Below are 15678 nucleotides of genomic sequence, written 5' to 3' on the forward strand. Positions count from 1 at the left end.
GCGATGGTTCGTCCCGGGACGGCATTTCCCCCCTCCCCCGGCTGTCCCCGCGCGGCCTTGTGGGAACGTAGGATTGGCCCGGGCCGCGGGCCGCGGTGCATCGCGGGAGGGCAGACATGGCGGCGCCGGCGAGGCGAGCGGTGCTGGCGCTGGCGAGGGGCTGGCGGCTTTCGCCCTGGGCGGCTAACCTGCGTGCTCGCCGCCTGACCCAGGCGGCCGCACCCTCGAGCAGCGCGCCTCCCTGGCGCTTGTTGGGGGCGCTGTGCTTGCAGCGGCCCCCGGTGGTCTCGAAGGCGCTGACCCCTTTGCAGGAAGAGATGGCGGCTCTGCTGCAGCAGGTAGATTTGAGCTGCAGCTCGCGGCTTCGGGGTGCCCGGCGGGCGCCAGGAGAGGCGCGCGGGCCCGGGCTCGATTCCCCCCGGCTCTGGCACCGCGTAGTGTGACCTGGGACAAGTTCCTTCACTCCTCAGAACTCCAGGGCACTGCCCACCGGCACAAGGGCGCACACCTGAGCGGCTTGGTGTGCGACGCAGCAGGCGTCCCATGAAAGGCAGTTGGTTTTCACTGGCCTTTATTGTTACCTTAGCCAACTCTGCGAAGACACTCCTTTGTCATTCAACACGCGAGGGAAGCGGTGGTAGACAAGAAGGACTAAGTCTCTAGCATAGGAACTTTGGAGAGGTTTTAAAGAAAAGGAAGGGGGAGAGTGAGGGAGAATGTTTTTCTTTTTAGATTCTCATCCGAGGATTTTTTATTTTATTTTATTGATTTTTAGAGAGAGGGAGGGAGGGAGGGAGAGAGGAAAAGAAACATTGACTTGAGAGAGAAACATCAACCGGTTGCCTCCTGTAAGGGCCCGAGCTGGGCATCCAAACCCGAAACCTAGGTATGTGCCCTGATGGGTAATCGAACCGGAAACCTTTTGGTGTACAGGAAGACGCTCTAACCAACTGAGCCACCTGGCCCGGGCAAGAGGAGAGTCTTTTTATTTATTTTTTATTATTATTTTTTTTATCCTCACCCGAGGATATTTTTCCATTTTTTGTTCAGATAGAGCGGGAGGGAGAGACAGGAAGGGAGAGAGAGAGAGAAACATCGACGTGAAGGGACACATCGAGTGGCTGCCACCTGCACGACCAACCAGGGCCGGGGACAAACTGCAACCGAAGTACGTGCCCTTAACAGGAACCGAACCCAGGTCTCTCCGGACCGCAGGCCGACGCTCTAACCGCTGAGCCAAACTGGCCAGGGCGAGGAGAGTCTTTTTGATGTGATGAGTGTTAGGAGAAGGCAGCGGCCCATCTGTAAGAGGCCTGTGATAAAGGCAGTCCTGTTTTGCCTCCCAGGACTGTTTGTGTGGGAGGCGAAAGAGGAAACATGGGCAGAAACTTGGTGTAGTGGCTGTGAGGGTCTTTAGTTCCCGCAGATAGTGACCGAAGTATGCTTCTCTAGAATCTGAAATGTTTTTGTCTTGGATACTGAGAGCGATGAACTTCACTTCAGTACTTTTTACTTGGTGCATTACTTTTCTCAGCAAGTGCTTTCATTAATCCCTCGACAGATAATCGTTGAGCACTTACCTGTACAGACATTGTGCTAAAATGCTAGGCATGCAGTGTGAAGAAGACAGTTATGACTCTGGTTCTCAGAGTTCTTAAGTCTAGTGGAGGAGGGCCAATCAGTAGCCAAATAATGACATGACCATATAATTGCAGAGTCTGGTAAGTGTTGTAAAGGTAAACACAAAGTACTGTAAGAGAATTTAACAGGAACATCTAATTTTTATTCTGTGGGAGGTTTCAAGGAGTATCTCTCCCAAGAAAGTGATATTTAAACTGAGATCTGAGGGAGAAGTAGGAAATCTCCCAGAGGGAAAACTAGGGAGAAAGAACGGCACCTGTAAACTCCATGGGGCAGGGAAGTCCATGGTGACTGAGATTCTGCTCAAAGACTGACGTGACTGGAGTGTGGTAAGTGGGCAGACATGCCTGTCCCAGTCCTCTGTCATTAGCCATGTTGACCTCCAATCACGTTGTAACATTTTAGTAAACGTAATTCAAGCCCAAAGTGCAGGTGACCTTTTTCTTCTCTGATTTTTTTCTGTGGTGTTTTGATTGTATGTCTTAGTATGTTGGATGGTAAACTTCTGAGCCTGTCCACTGTGCTATAGCTCTGTTTTATTCTGCCTCTGTTTTTTGGTCCTTTTAATTGTCTCAGATTGAGATAGAGAGAAGCCGGTATTCAGACCATGAGCTTCGTGCTTTGGATGAAGCCCAGCGCCTGGCAAAAAGGAAAGCTGACCTCTATGATGATGAAGATGAACAGAATATATTGCTGGTACAGGATTTGGAGGATATGTGGGAGCAGAAATTCCAGCAGTTCAAACCTGGAGCTCGCATAACAGGTTTGTGGTCTTTTCAGGCCAGTAAGAGGAAAGGGGGAGTAGTATTTTGGTTCCCAAACAAAGGACAATTTCTTTCTTTCTTTTTTTGGTGGTACATGCCCCTAGCGGGAACTGAACCCAGGACTCTCTGGTCCGCAGGCCAGCGCTCAACCGCTGAGCCAAACTGGCTAGGGCTAAAGGATAATTTCTTAACCCTGCTTTGTGTTTTAAGTAACAGATAACTGTAGATGATAAAACATTTTTCAGGTGGGAGAAAAATAAATTTTTTCCTGTTCCTCACATCTGCTCCTGATATAATTGTTTAAGGCTTATGTTATTTTTTTTTTTCCATTTATTTTCAGATACAGTGGAAGGGAGGGAGGGAGAGAGGGAGAGAGAGAGCGAGAGCGAGCGAGTACGCACGCAAGAGAAAGAATCATCAATGTGAGAGAGACACGTGAGAGAGAGAGAGAGCAAGAGAAAGAAATACCAATGTGAGAGAGACACGTGAGAGAGAGAGCAAGAGAAAGAAATACCAATGTGAGAGAGACACATTGACCGGCTGCCTCCTGCATGACCCCAACCAGGGCTGGGGACCAACCGCATCCGAGGTACGCAACCTTGACGGGAATCGAACCTGCGACTCTTTGGTCCATGGGCCGGCGATCTGCTGAGCCAAACTGGCCAGGGCAAGGCTTATGTTATTTTTGATGCGAAGTAAGGTTGGGATAGCCTTTTCTCTCTCAGTTAAACTTTATTAATGTTATCTGAATTTATCTCCTTGTTTGGACTGAGAGAGGGAAATATTAAACCTTTTCCCACTGGTTCCCTGTGCTTTATCTGAAATGCCTCCTAAAACAGGGGGTTAATTTTCTCACCCTGTTTCATAGAGGAATACCGAAGAGAAAGTGGGGGCTAGTTCAGTCAGTCATAGTGTCAAAACCAGTAAAGTAGTAAGTTTTGAATTAGTATGAGTGTTGCTTCTTTTTCAAAGGCTCAAAATCCTTTATAGTTCGTTCTTTAAAGGAGAAGTTCAACTTTTGGTTTCCTCTCATATTTTAGTTTCCTCAGGATTGTGAGACTCTACTTTGATTTATAGTTCGTTCTTCAAAGGAGAAGTTCAACTTTTGGTTTCCTCTTATATTTTAGTTTCCTCAGGATTGTGAGACTCTACTTTGAAAGATGTCAGAGTTAGAGAGATGGGTTAGGGTTGTTACTGGATTACAGTAATCTTCCCTTATCTTTAGGGAATAAATTATAAGTGCCCCCCCCCCCACACACACACCATGGGTGCCTGAAACTGGATAGTACCAAACTTTGAATATGCTATGTTTTTTCCTATACACATACATCTATGGTAAAGTTTAATTTATAAATTAGGCACAGTAGGAGATGAACAATAGCTAATAATAAAATAGAATGATTATAGCAATATGCTGTAACAAAAGTTGTGTGAGTATGATCTGTCTTTCTCAAACTATCTTACTGTATTGTACTCACCGTTTCACTTATGGGAAGCACTTTATGGCTTCCCTTTGGCATATCTGAATTGCCAGCGTCACCACTCCTGTGCTCTGGGCCATGATTAAGTAAAATAAGGGTTATTTGAACGTAAGCACATGATGCTGGGACAGTTGATCTGATAACTGAGATGGCTAAGTGACTAGTGGGCTGGGAGTGTACACAGCGTGCAGACGCTGGGCGAAGGGATGACTCATGTCCCTGGCAGGATGGTGCACAATCTTATCATGCTGTTCAGAATGGTGCACAATTTACAACTTATGAATAGCTTATTTGTGGAATTTTCCATTTGTGATTTGATTGTGAGTAACTGAAATTGCGGAAAGCTAAACTACAAATCAGGGAATCGAGTGCATATGTTTTTGAGAGCAAGGATTGTGGCTCTACCTCAAAGGAAGACTGTGAAGCTCTAATCTCCTTGGTTCTGGTAGATCATTTACCTTGTCTACTCTGACCCCCTCTTCTTTGCAGAAGCTGACAAAAAGAATGACCGAACCTCACTACACCGGAAGCTAGACAGGAACCTTGTTCTGTTGGTCAAAGAGAAGCTTGGAGACCAGGATGTTTGGATGCTGCCCCAGGCAGAGTGGCAGCCTGGGGAGACCCTCCGAGGAACAGCTGAGCGAGCCCTGGCCACGCTCTCAGGTGAGTTCCCTGCCGCCCTCTAACCCACGAGAATTTGCAGGCTGACTGTGAGGATGACTTTAAAGGTAAGGATTTTCCTGAGATCAGGTGAGAGTCCATCTTTGTCCCACTGAGGTTTTTAAATTTAGTACATTGATTCTTTTTTTCTGTTGTTGTTAATCCTCATCCGAGGATATTTATTGTGCTGATTTTTAGAGAGGGCAAAAAGAGAGGGAGGGAGAGGGGAAGAGAGAGAGAAAATAAAAAACATCAATGTGAGAAAGACACATCGATCGGTTGCCTCCTGTATGTGCTTAACTGGGCCAGGGATCGAACCTGCAACCCCAGTACATGCCCTTGACTGGGACTCGAACCTGCGATCCTTCAGTGCGAGGGCCGGTGCTCTAACCACTACTACACTACACCAGCCAGGGCATGTACATTGATTCTTGAACAACACAGGTTTGAACTGCGCAGGTCCAATCATAATGAGGATTTTTTCAGTAAGTATATATAGTACTATAAATGTATTTGTTAAGATTTTCTTAATAATTTTTTTCTCTAGCTTGCTGCATTGTAAGAATACAGTATATAATATATGTACATACGAAATGTTTGTTAGTTGGCTGTTTATGTTACCAGTATGGCTGCTGGTTAATAGTAGGCTATTGGTAGTTAAGTCTTAGAGCAGTCAAAAGTTATACATGGATTTGCAGCTGTGTCGGGGTCAGTGCCCCTAACCCCCACCTTATTCAAGGGTCAGCTGTACATTCAACATGGATGTTCCTGCCATTCTCTCAGCTTGCTTCTCTTCCTGCTCTTGCTCTTTGACACCACCACTTCCCTAGTCAGTCAGCCAGAGGCCTCAGTTATCCTTGAGCTCATTCTGACGCCGGTAAATTCTACCTGGTCTGTTCTAAATACTTCCCTCCTTATTCCCTCTGCTTTGGCTCTGACCCCTTTACTTCTTACCAGGGTTCCTCAGCCTTGGCACTATTGATATTTGGGGCCAGAGCATTCTTTGTGGGCCCTATTCTGTGCATTGTAGGATGTTTAGCAGCATCTTTGTCCTGTACCCACTAGATGCCAGCGTTGCTAACCCATCCCCATTCCCTCTAATGTGACAACCGAAAGTGCCTAGATGTTGCCAGATGACACCTGGGAAGCGAAATCAGTGGTTGAGAGCCATTACACTGGGCTAATGACATAGATTCCAAATAAGTTTCCTGTTTTGTGTCATGCCCTCAGTGCTGCCAGAATGAGCGTAGACACAAATCCCTCGTCACTGCTCTGCCTGGAGCCTCATAAGGTTGCCCGTAAAAGTTCAGACATTCAGGCATGGCCCACAAATCCTTTTCGTTCTGATCCCGGGCTCATCAGTCTTCCATGGTGCCTCATTAATGCTAGGTTCTAACCTAGCAACCCTTTTGCGTTCTTTGAATAACGTGGTCTTGCATGCATCTCGGCTTTAACGCATGCTGGCCCCGTTTGGATGCTTTTACTTCTTTCTGGTCTGACTGCTCAGTGTTTAAGACTCAACTCCTTCGTTAAACATACTGTGGTGGAGCCTACTCCAGGCCTGTGGGTGGAGAGAGCTACTGCTCCCTGTAGGCTCCCATTGCACTTGTATGTGTCCTTATTCCGTGTATGCAGCAAACATTGACCCCGCGCCTTCCATTTGCTGGCACTGCCCAGGCAGTGAGGCCACAGTGCCGAACAGGACATTACTCCTGCTCCCTGGGAGATGATGTCCTAGTGGAGAACATGCTTTCGCTTATTCCGCTGCTCTGGAATTGTTTATTAACACATTTCCCTCTCCAGCCGGAATTCGGACTCCCTTGAAGGTATGTGCAGTATGCATTGCTCTGCATTATCTCAGCTCTCAGCAAAGCACCTGCGTCAGAGGAGGGACTTGCTGAGTGGTTTTGAGAAGATGGATTTGGCAGTATAAGTGCTCAACCTCTTTACTGGCCCCGCTACCAGCTTAAGTACTTGCTAACGAAATGTCAGCCGCCAGTGTGTGCCCCCTTGACCTTTCCCCTTGAGGGGCCTGTGTGGCCTGCAGGAGAGGTAGCACGACAGAAGGGAATGGGTGGGGACCTTTGCTGTGCTCTCGGTTTTCTGAGCCATGACATGGGAGTTTGCAGCTGGGTTTCTTGCCAGGATCATTGTTTCAGATGCTCAGCTCCCCTGACTTCAAATGTTCATGAGTCATGCTTAGTCAGCTCTACCGCCCGTGTTCCAGCTCGGCGCTGCACCGCTCTCCTTTAACCTTCCCCTGCCAGAAGTAAATGTGAAAGGAAGTACATGAAAATATGCTGCATTTAATAGGTGCACACAAGCCCGGCTGGTGTGGCTCAGTGGTTGAATGTCCACCCAGGCACCAAGAGGTCGCCGGTTCAATTCCTGGTCAGGGCACATGCCCAGGTTGTGGGTCCGATCCCCAGTGGGGGGCAGGCAGGAGGCGGCCAACAATGTTCTCTCTCATCAATGTTTCTATCTCTCTCCCCCTCTCCCTTTCTTTCTCTAAAATAAATAAAGAAAAAAAATAGGTACACATAAAATACGTTGATTTACTGCAAAATTATTAAAATGGGAAAGAAAAGCTCAAGCAGTGTAAACGTATATTTATGAAAAAAGTCAAAGCCCGTTCCTTTACTCCCAGTTGGCACCACACTGTCCGTGTGCTTCTGCAAGATGGGATTCCGAGGGGCGGGGTTAATGGGCGAGGGTAGCCGCATTCAGGTGTTTGATAGGTACTGCCTGGGGGTCCTGCAGAATGTCCCTAACTTGAAAATTTCAGGAGTGGTGTAAAGGAGGGCCTGTTTGTCTAGGCCTCACCAACATGAAACAGTCTCTTTTTAATTTTTGCCTATCTAGTCAGTAAAAAGGGTTAGCATTTTCCTAACTGCTAGTGAGATTGACCATCTTTTCATGTTTATCGACTGTATTTCTTCTTCTGTGAACTGCCTGTGTTTCTTTGCTCATGTTTGTAATGAATGGTTTCTTTTTTATTTTCTTGATTTGATTATTTTTTAATCCATTTCCCCCAGATTATAGGAAAGTGATATGTATCCATTGAATTAAGTGGAACTTTCAGAAAGGTATGAAGAAACATACCAATGTAATCCCACCGCTCACAGACACCCACTGTTTACATTTTGTATTGCATATGCTGGTGGTGGGTTTTTTTTGGTTTTTTTTTGTTTTTATCCTCACCCGAGGACATTTTTCAATTTTTTTTGTTCAGATAGAGCGGGAGGGAGAGAGAGGAAGAGAGAGAGAGAGAGACATCGATGTGAAGGGACACATCGAGTGGCTGCCACCTGCACGACCAACCAGGGCCGGGGACAAACTGCAACCGAGGTACATGCCCTTAGCGGGAACCGAACCCGGGTCTCTCTATACCGCAGGCCGACGCTCCAACCGCTGAGCCAAACCGGCCAGGGCGTGGTGGTGTTTTTTAATATTGAGAAAGTCATTTCATTGTATATGGTGAAGAATTATCAGTGTCTAGTTAATGTACTACAGGTTCAGTAATTTTCCCTTCTCAGAGGCAACCACCATTAACAGATTTTTGTGTATGCTTTTAGAAATGGCAAACACATATTTTAGCTTTCCTTTGCCCACACCGTCGGAGTATATTTGTTCAGTTACATACCTTTCTCTCCTCTTATGTAGAGCCTTTAATCGTCTCAACCGAAGACGTAGCTTACACTTGAGCACCAGCTGTTTCGTAATATGTACGGACTGTGCTTTTATGAGTCTGCTGCCAGTCTGCTGCTTTTATGAGTAAAGCTGCAGTGAACATCCTTGTACTCTCATCCTGGCTCACACGGCCAGTACATGTGTCTGGGAGGGTAGTTTAGAAGCAGCGTTGCTAGGTCAAAGGGTGTGTCCAGGTAAAATCAGTAACTCTTGCCAAGTGTAGCAGTTGCACTGATTCACTCCCTTGGAGAAGAGACCCTTCTCCTTAGCCCGGTGAGCCGTGCACAGCTCAGGCTGTGAGCTTTTGTATTAACGTGTCCTTTTTCTAATCTGTGTTTCTTTCCCGGTAAGATTGAGCAGACTTTAGTGAGTTTGCAAGTCATTGATGTTGATTTTCATGTGAGCTTCCCATTCTTTTTTTTTTTATTTTATATTTGTGTTGTTTTTTCCCCTCATTGATTTCTAAGTACTTCTTATACCTTAAGGTATTTCTCTATTGAATGTGTTGAAACACTTTTTCTAGTTTGTCATTTTGTCTGACTTTTTTATGCTTTTTGTTTTTTTCCCTTGAAGAAAGGTTTAATTTGTATGTAAATGGATATCTTTTTTTTTCCCAATTTTATTTCTGAATTTTGTGTTTTGGCTAGGCCTTCCTCTCTCAAAAATGATGTAGAAAGTACTCTATGGTCTCTTTTTCTCTAATGAAAAATTTTAAAATATGGAAAAATTAAAATATTAAATATCTATGAAACCACCATCTAAAATGAATAAACTTCTAATGAAAATTTAAAGTTTCTGTTGAATCTTTTATCTGTACGGTATCAATCTGAGAGCGGAGATCCAACTTTATTTTTCTTGTTTAGCTTGCCAATTTTCCAAATGCCATTTCATAATTCATCATTTCCCCATCCTTTGAAATGTTGGGTTGGAATTATTAAAGCTATTGTTATACATTGCAGAAATTATCGATCTGTCTTTGTCTTTTAACTTTGGTTGTGATGTTTTCACTACAGAAGTCAGATAAGTCCTTTCCGTGATTTCTGTGAGACACTCCCTTGAAAAGTGTGATGAGTTTTGCTTTACAGATGTCAAGTGTCTTGGTCCTTCACCAGCAGATGGTGATGGGGAGAGTGTAGACGCTCGGTGCTCCGATTCCCAGGTGGGGTGTCGGCTGCATTGCTGACTTTGGTCTGAAAGCAGTAGCTTGGCACCTGAATGGACCCAGGGAATCGGCTCTTCAGGAATGACCCCAGTCCTCACTCCCAAGGATTGCTTTTACCTTGGCCGGAAATCACTCTCTCAGAGATTGTGGGAGCCAGAGTCGACAGGTGGGTGTGTCCTCATCTTGCAATTCTGTTTCCCCTCCTCCCTCAGAAAACAACATGGAAGCCAAGTTCCTGGGAAATGCACCTTGTGGCCACTACAAGTTCAAGTTCCCCCAGGCAATACGGACAGAAAGTAGCCTCGGGGCCAAAGTATTCTTCTTCAAAGCACTACTGCTAACTGGAGACTTTTCCCAGGCCGAGAAGAAGGGCCATCATGTGTGGGTCAGTAAGGAGGAGCTGGGTGACTACTTGAAACCAAAATACCTGGCCCAGGTTAGGAGGTTTCTGTTGGACCTCTGATGGACTGGACTTCCTCTGGACAACGCTCGGACAGTCTGCACGTGGGCCCAGGGACGTTCTGTGGTTGCCCCATCTCTGCAGGGAATATCCAGAAGCATACTGAGTTCTGAGAAATAAACGAGTTTATCGTGTGGGTCTCGGCTGATCTGTCCTTTGAGAAGCACTGGCTGCTCCCGGGGAGGAGGGCCGGCTCCCAGGGTGTCTTTCCCCTCTCCCCAGGCTGGTAATCGAGTGTCGCGTTACAGTGCAGTGGCTCACCTGGCTTCCTGGGCCGGAAGAGAGGGCAGAGGGAAATGCATCGGACTTCTAAACGCCTTGTGTTTGCCGTGAGGGCTTCCAGGCACTGGGAACCCAAGCTCGTTCTGTGTAGCTTTCTAGGCCAAGTTCCCTTTTGTTACTCCCTTTCTTTCTACCTGCTATGTGAATGTGTATCAGCGTAGTCTAGGGAATAGTTCCTTCCTTCCTTCTCTCTTCTCTCATTCTTCCTTTTTTTTTAAACCATGTTATATTTAAATAGAATGGGCTCACATGTCAAACAGCCATGTGAAATGAGCACATCAGCGTATCCTCTGCATTTATCAAGTGGAGAATCACGGCTGAGTGTGACTTGGCTGCGAGTCCTCCCGTCCGGCGCTGATGATGCAGGAGGAGAGTGCTGAGCCCTTGCCTCCGGTCTGGGGCCCGTGACCCCTCACTGTATTTCTTGGGTCCCAGTGGTCCCAGCGCCTGGCATGTGGGAGGCACTCATGAACATTCGCTAAATGCATGGAAGAGAGGGAGGGTCTCAGACGGCCCTCTGTGTGCCCAGTGCGCTTCCAGTAGCCAGTCTGTGGTCCTGGGTCCCCTCAGGCATCCTTCCGGGTTCAACAGGCTGGCCTGTACCACGCACGGTTGTGAAATGGGATTTCCTGCCTCAGGTGCAGCCTCTTGTTCTGCAGGATCGGGGACGTTTCCTCCTGGGGTCAACGCTGCGGTGCCTCGTCCTGGTCTCCCCTCCTTCCCCCTCGTGACGGGAGATGTTTCTGGCCGAGGCTGCCGGCTTGGTGGGCAGCAGCACTTCTGGCCTGAAGCCTGGGCAGTAGGAGCAGGCGAGGGCAGCTCTAGGACCAGGGGTGCATTTCTGTCCCTGGGTCTTGGTGTGAATTGTGTGAATGAGCTATGTATTCACCACAGGAACCACTCACCCGTAACGGGAAGGGACGACCTGGGTGCGAGGTTGATTGTTCTCATGACTCATATCTTGAATAAAATAAATATTTGACTTTCTTCCCCATTCATTGACAGGGAGCATCTAAACCCTTGAAATTTCCTGAAATTTCCTGAGCAATCAAGGTCTCTTAATGACATGACTTTGGAAAGCCCCTTGGTAACCAGGGGAGCCAACCACGTGATTAGAGGGATGGAGCTCTCCACCCACCCCCTGGCCTCCAGGGAGGCGGGAGGGGAGAGAATTTAGTTCAGTCACCAGTGGTCAGTGCTCTCATCAACTATGCCTATAGCAACGACACCTCCCTGAGAACCATAAAGGACAGTGTTTGGAGGCCTCCCGGGTTAGTGAGCACGTGGAGATTTAGGAGTGGCGCAGTCTGAGAGGGCATGGGGGCTGGGCAGTCTGAGAGGGCATGGGGGCTGGGTTCCGGCCCCACCCCTGCCCTGTGCGCCTCCCATGTGGCCAATCCCGAGTTACGTCCTTTTGTAATAAACCGGTCATCTCGTGAGTAAAACGTTTCTCTGAGCTCTGTGAGCCGCTCCGGCAACTTAGTCAAACCCAAGGAGGGGTTCATGGGGCATCTCCAATTTATAACCTGGATGTGTGATTGGCGTCCGGAGTGAAGGGCTGTCTGGTGGGACTGAACCTCGAATGTATGGGACCTGACTGACCCTCTCTCCAGGTTGATCGCGTCAGAATTGAGTTGAACTGCAGGACACTAGCTGGTGTCTGAAATTTGCTGGGTGTGGAGGGAAAGCCCACAGGTTGGAGTCTTAGTAACCATTCATTCCTAAGATGGTCTGTTTTGTTACAAAGTTGCTTCTTTAAAGGGAAGTAGCATGTATACAACTGGTAAATACAGAAATGGTGCCAGGATCACCCGGAATTAGGTCAGTGTCTGTGAGGTTTTCCCCGGAACATCAATATTTTCAAGTGACCAGGGAGGGACAGGATGGATTACCTTAAGAAGAAAGCCGGAAATATATATATAAATTTTTTCATTTATCTTGAGATAGAGCAGGAGGGAGAGAGGGAGGAAGAGAGAAAGAGAGAGAAACATCGACGTGAAAGGGACACATCGAGTGGCTGCCTCCTACACGACCAACCAGGGCCGGGGACAAACTGCAACCACAGTACGTGCCCTTAGCGGGAACCAAACCTGGGTCTCTCCGGACCGCAGGCCGACGCTCTAACCGCTGAGCCAAACCGGCCAGGGCAAAAGCCCCAAATGTTATAGGAGCGCCTCCCTTTACTGCAAGGAGTGGCAGGTTTAGGAGCTTCGAGAATCACTGTGCACCTTTCCACTGTGTTAGGCTGTCTGGTACACTGAGCGGCTAGGTGGACACCGCAAAGATACTTCACCCCTTTGCTTTATGAAACATGAAGGCCAGTCCTGGGTCACGTGGACCCGCATCTCAGGAAGAAGAGTGAAGGCCCAGGATGTAAGGCCGCGAGGGACCCGCACACACGCCAGGGGGGCTTAACCAGCGTCAGCATCATCAGTGGGCTTGACTCTGTTTCGTCGGTGCCCTGGCAATTCTATAGGTTGTAGGTGGCCTTCCCCCAAACCCCTTTTCCCAGAAGCCCTGTTCTCTTCGGAGTGGGAATTTGCAGAATTCTGGAGGTAAGTTTTTTCCGGCATCATCGTAGAAATGCCTGTGTGTGCTGAGTGTCCGCCAGCCTCCACTGGCTGCCGGACATGACCGGAAAATTGTTTCTAGTGTGTCCTTCGGGAGAAGACCGCCAGGGAACAGGGGTGATGGTCTCTGTGCTCTAGGGGGAGCTTAAGGAAAGCAGCAGAGGGCAGGGGCAGCGTGTGTGATGGGCTAGGGAACGCGGCTTGGGCTGTGTGTGTGCCCCCTGAGAAATGCCACTGGGGTGTGTGTAACACATAAAGCAGACCCCTCCACCCCTGGCCCCCCCAGCTCACTGGAAGATTCCTCCAGAGTTTAGCCCCCACCCGGTCATTGCCTTCCCAAATGATTTTCTGTTTTTCATTTTTGCCGGTTCTATGGAGAAACTAGTGCCACTCTTCATATTAACTTGTTTTCCTGGTAACTTATCCTCAAGAGTTTCCTCCTGCTGGGCACGTCTGTACCTTGTGTGTGCTTCTCCACTTAGCACTTTATAGGACAACGAGTTGTCCGTTAGTCCAGCTCCTATACCTAACTGGACCTTCAAATTCTTGGGCAGAGCCTGCCTCAGGGCCATAACTAAACAACAACAACAAAAAAAATGAAGTGAATCGCTTCTTTCCCGGTGAGTACTGAACTTGGGAGTCAGAAAACCTGGGTTTTAATCTGCTTTATGATCTTCAGCAGGTTACAACTACGATCACTATTAGCAACAGTGGTGTGACCTTGAGTGCTAGGGCCCGTACCTACAACATCCATTTCCACCGAAACCGGCAGGGCCAGCGTCTCACTATCGATATTCCTGTTCACTGGATGGGAACATAGACCAAGAGGTGAACTTGCCCAGGGTAACTCGCTAGTGAGCAGCAGGGCCAGAATGTGAACTCTGATCTGTGTACAAAGCTGGTTGCTAACCTTTCTTAGCTTCCCCTTTCTCGTCTGTAAGATGCGGATGATACTCTTTCTCAGATAATGTGATAATGTATGTGAAAGTACTTAGCACTGTGCATGGCTGTTATAAACACGCAGTAAATGTTTCCCCCTTCCGGAGCCTTTGGACTCCTAAGCTCTCCTGAATTCCGCTGTATCATCTTTAGTGTTTACATCTCCCACTCTTCCCTTTGCCAGGTTCCCTATTTTGTGGCAACTAGGAGTTTCTGACCTGTTTGACAAGGGGCGGGGGCAATTTGGACATCAGTGGATTCATTCCATCAGCCAGTCGCAAGATGGGTGGGTGTCGGGTCAGTCCCTTAATCACATCCAACTGGTTGGGCATGTCAGCCCCTCCCCGCCCGGGGCCAGGAAATCCAGAGCCACTGTTGGCACAGGCTTCTGGGGCACTAAAGACGGAGTAGACCAGCTGCCCCATTCTATTACCCCAGCAGGGGAAAAAGAAACGCAGCAGAAAGGTCGGCAATCCGGTCATTAAGAGCTCTAGGCTGCAAGCACACACGGTGAGATACAGCCTGCTTGCCTGAAACCTTCGGGCCGCCTCGGCCCCCGCCCTTCCCTATTCCCTGGAAGCCTGGATGGGAGCCAGTCCCTGGGGCTGTCAGTCTCCTCCCACTTGCCTTGGAACCGTGCTCAACACCACAGGACGCGAAGGAGGAGACCGCTCTGCCCCCAGGAGAGGGGTACAGAGTAGGTGCGGCCCTGCAGGCTCAGGGATAGGTCCAGCTGAGGGCTGCACTGGGAGGTCCCCTGGGAGTCAGGGATGGGGACAGCCAGGGAGGGCATTCCCAGCCTGGAGCCAGGAATAGGTGCACGCGTGCGTGTGTGTATGTACACACACACACACACACCTGGAGCCAGGAATAGGTGCGTGTGTGTATGTACACACACACACACACAGCTGGAGCCAGGAATAGGTGCGTGCATGCGTGTGTGTATGTACACACACACACACACACACCTGGAGCCAGGAATAGGTGTGTGTGTATGTACACACACACACACACACACACACACACCTGGAGCCAGGAATAGGTGCGTGTGTGTATGTACACACACACACACACACCTGGAGCCAGGAATAGGTGCGTGCGTGCGTGTATGTGCACACACACACACACCTGGAGCCAGGAATAGGTGCGTGTGTGTATGTACACACACACACACACACCTGGAGCCAGGAATAGGTGCGTGCGTGCGTGTATGTGCACACACACACACACCTGGAGCCAGGAATAGGTGCGTGTGTGTATGTACACACACACACACACCAGCCACTCTGCCTCAAGCCATCCTCAGATGGATCAGAGGAGGCAGCAATAGGTTTTGTTGAGAGGATGGGCAGTTCAGGGACACCACTGGTTACTGAAAACCCAGGGGCCTGGCCCCGAGTGGCTGAAGAAGGTGGAGGGAGAGACCCCCAGCTTCTCCTTTGGCCCCGTGTGGGGAAAATAGCCCTCATGCTATTAGGGTCGACAAAATTGGGAACACCCTGGGAAAGGGTTTGGGAGGGCACCTCCAGGTCGGGAAGGCTCGGGGTAGACAGGGCTGAGGAGAGGACACCCCCAGCCTAAGAAGCCTGGAGGAGGTGGAGGGGAGAAGATGGGGCTTCAGGGCTGGTGGGCTGGGTGCACATGCGTGAGCACCACAAGGTGGTGGAACCTCCCTGGCGGCCACTCTGTCCCTGGCAGCCTCACTGCACCTGGCCTTAGGCTTCTGCCTTCGAGAGGCTTCTTAGCAGACTCCGTAGAGCCCCCAGCGCCCTGTCCTGCGGGGTTCAGGGGCAGCCTGAGGCTGACATGCAGCGAACCAGAACAGATGAGGGGCACCTTCGCTTACTCTGCCTCACCCGATTCTTAAGTCCAGAATCGCGGTGTGGTGACTTTGACCCCTGCTCTGTGTGGATCGGCAGACAAGCTTGGGGAGGTGAAGGGACTCTGGAGGTCTCGTCGCTAAGGTGTGGTGGAGCCAGGGTGCGAACTCAGCTGTGCAGTTCTAAAGCCATCCCCTGCCCCCTGCTGT

General features: G+C 49.0%; 1 protein-coding gene across 1 annotated transcript; it reads left to right on the top strand.

Moving 5' to 3' along the window:
- Positions 1 to 116: 116 nt before the first annotated feature.
- MRPL46 (mitochondrial ribosomal protein L46) lies at positions 117 to 9988 on the top strand. The gene is made up of 4 exons (XM_036278093.1): positions 117 to 338; positions 2218 to 2404; positions 4376 to 4549; positions 9611 to 9988. The coding sequence occupies exons 1-4, from the start codon at positions 117 to 119 to the stop codon at positions 9859 to 9861; spliced, it is 834 nt and encodes a 277-aa protein (XP_036133986.1). The 3' UTR covers positions 9862 to 9988.
- Positions 9989 to 15678: the final 5690 nt, after the last annotated feature.

Source organism: Molossus molossus, unplaced genomic scaffold (genome assembly GCF_014108415.1).
Source record: "Molossus molossus isolate mMolMol1 unplaced genomic scaffold, mMolMol1.p scaffold_m16_p_24, whole genome shotgun sequence".
Lineage (NCBI taxonomy): Eukaryota > Metazoa > Chordata > Mammalia > Chiroptera > Molossidae > Molossus > Molossus molossus.

What these genes read in the sequence shown, in the direction of transcription:
- MRPL46 (XM_036278093.1), top strand. Translation starts at nt 117, where the DNA reads ATGGCGGCGCCGGCGAGGCGAGCGGTGCTGGCGCTGGCGAGGGGCTGG. An exon ending in ACCTGGAGCTCGCATAACAG is followed by an intron (nt 2,405 to 4,375) that starts GTTTGTGGTCTT and finishes TCTTCTTTGCAG; the next exon opens with AAGCTGACAAAAAGAATGAC. An exon ending in AGCCCTGGCCACGCTCTCAG is followed by an intron (nt 4,550 to 9,610) that starts GTGAGTTCCCTG and finishes CTCCTCCCTCAG; the next exon opens with AAAACAACATGGAAGCCAAG.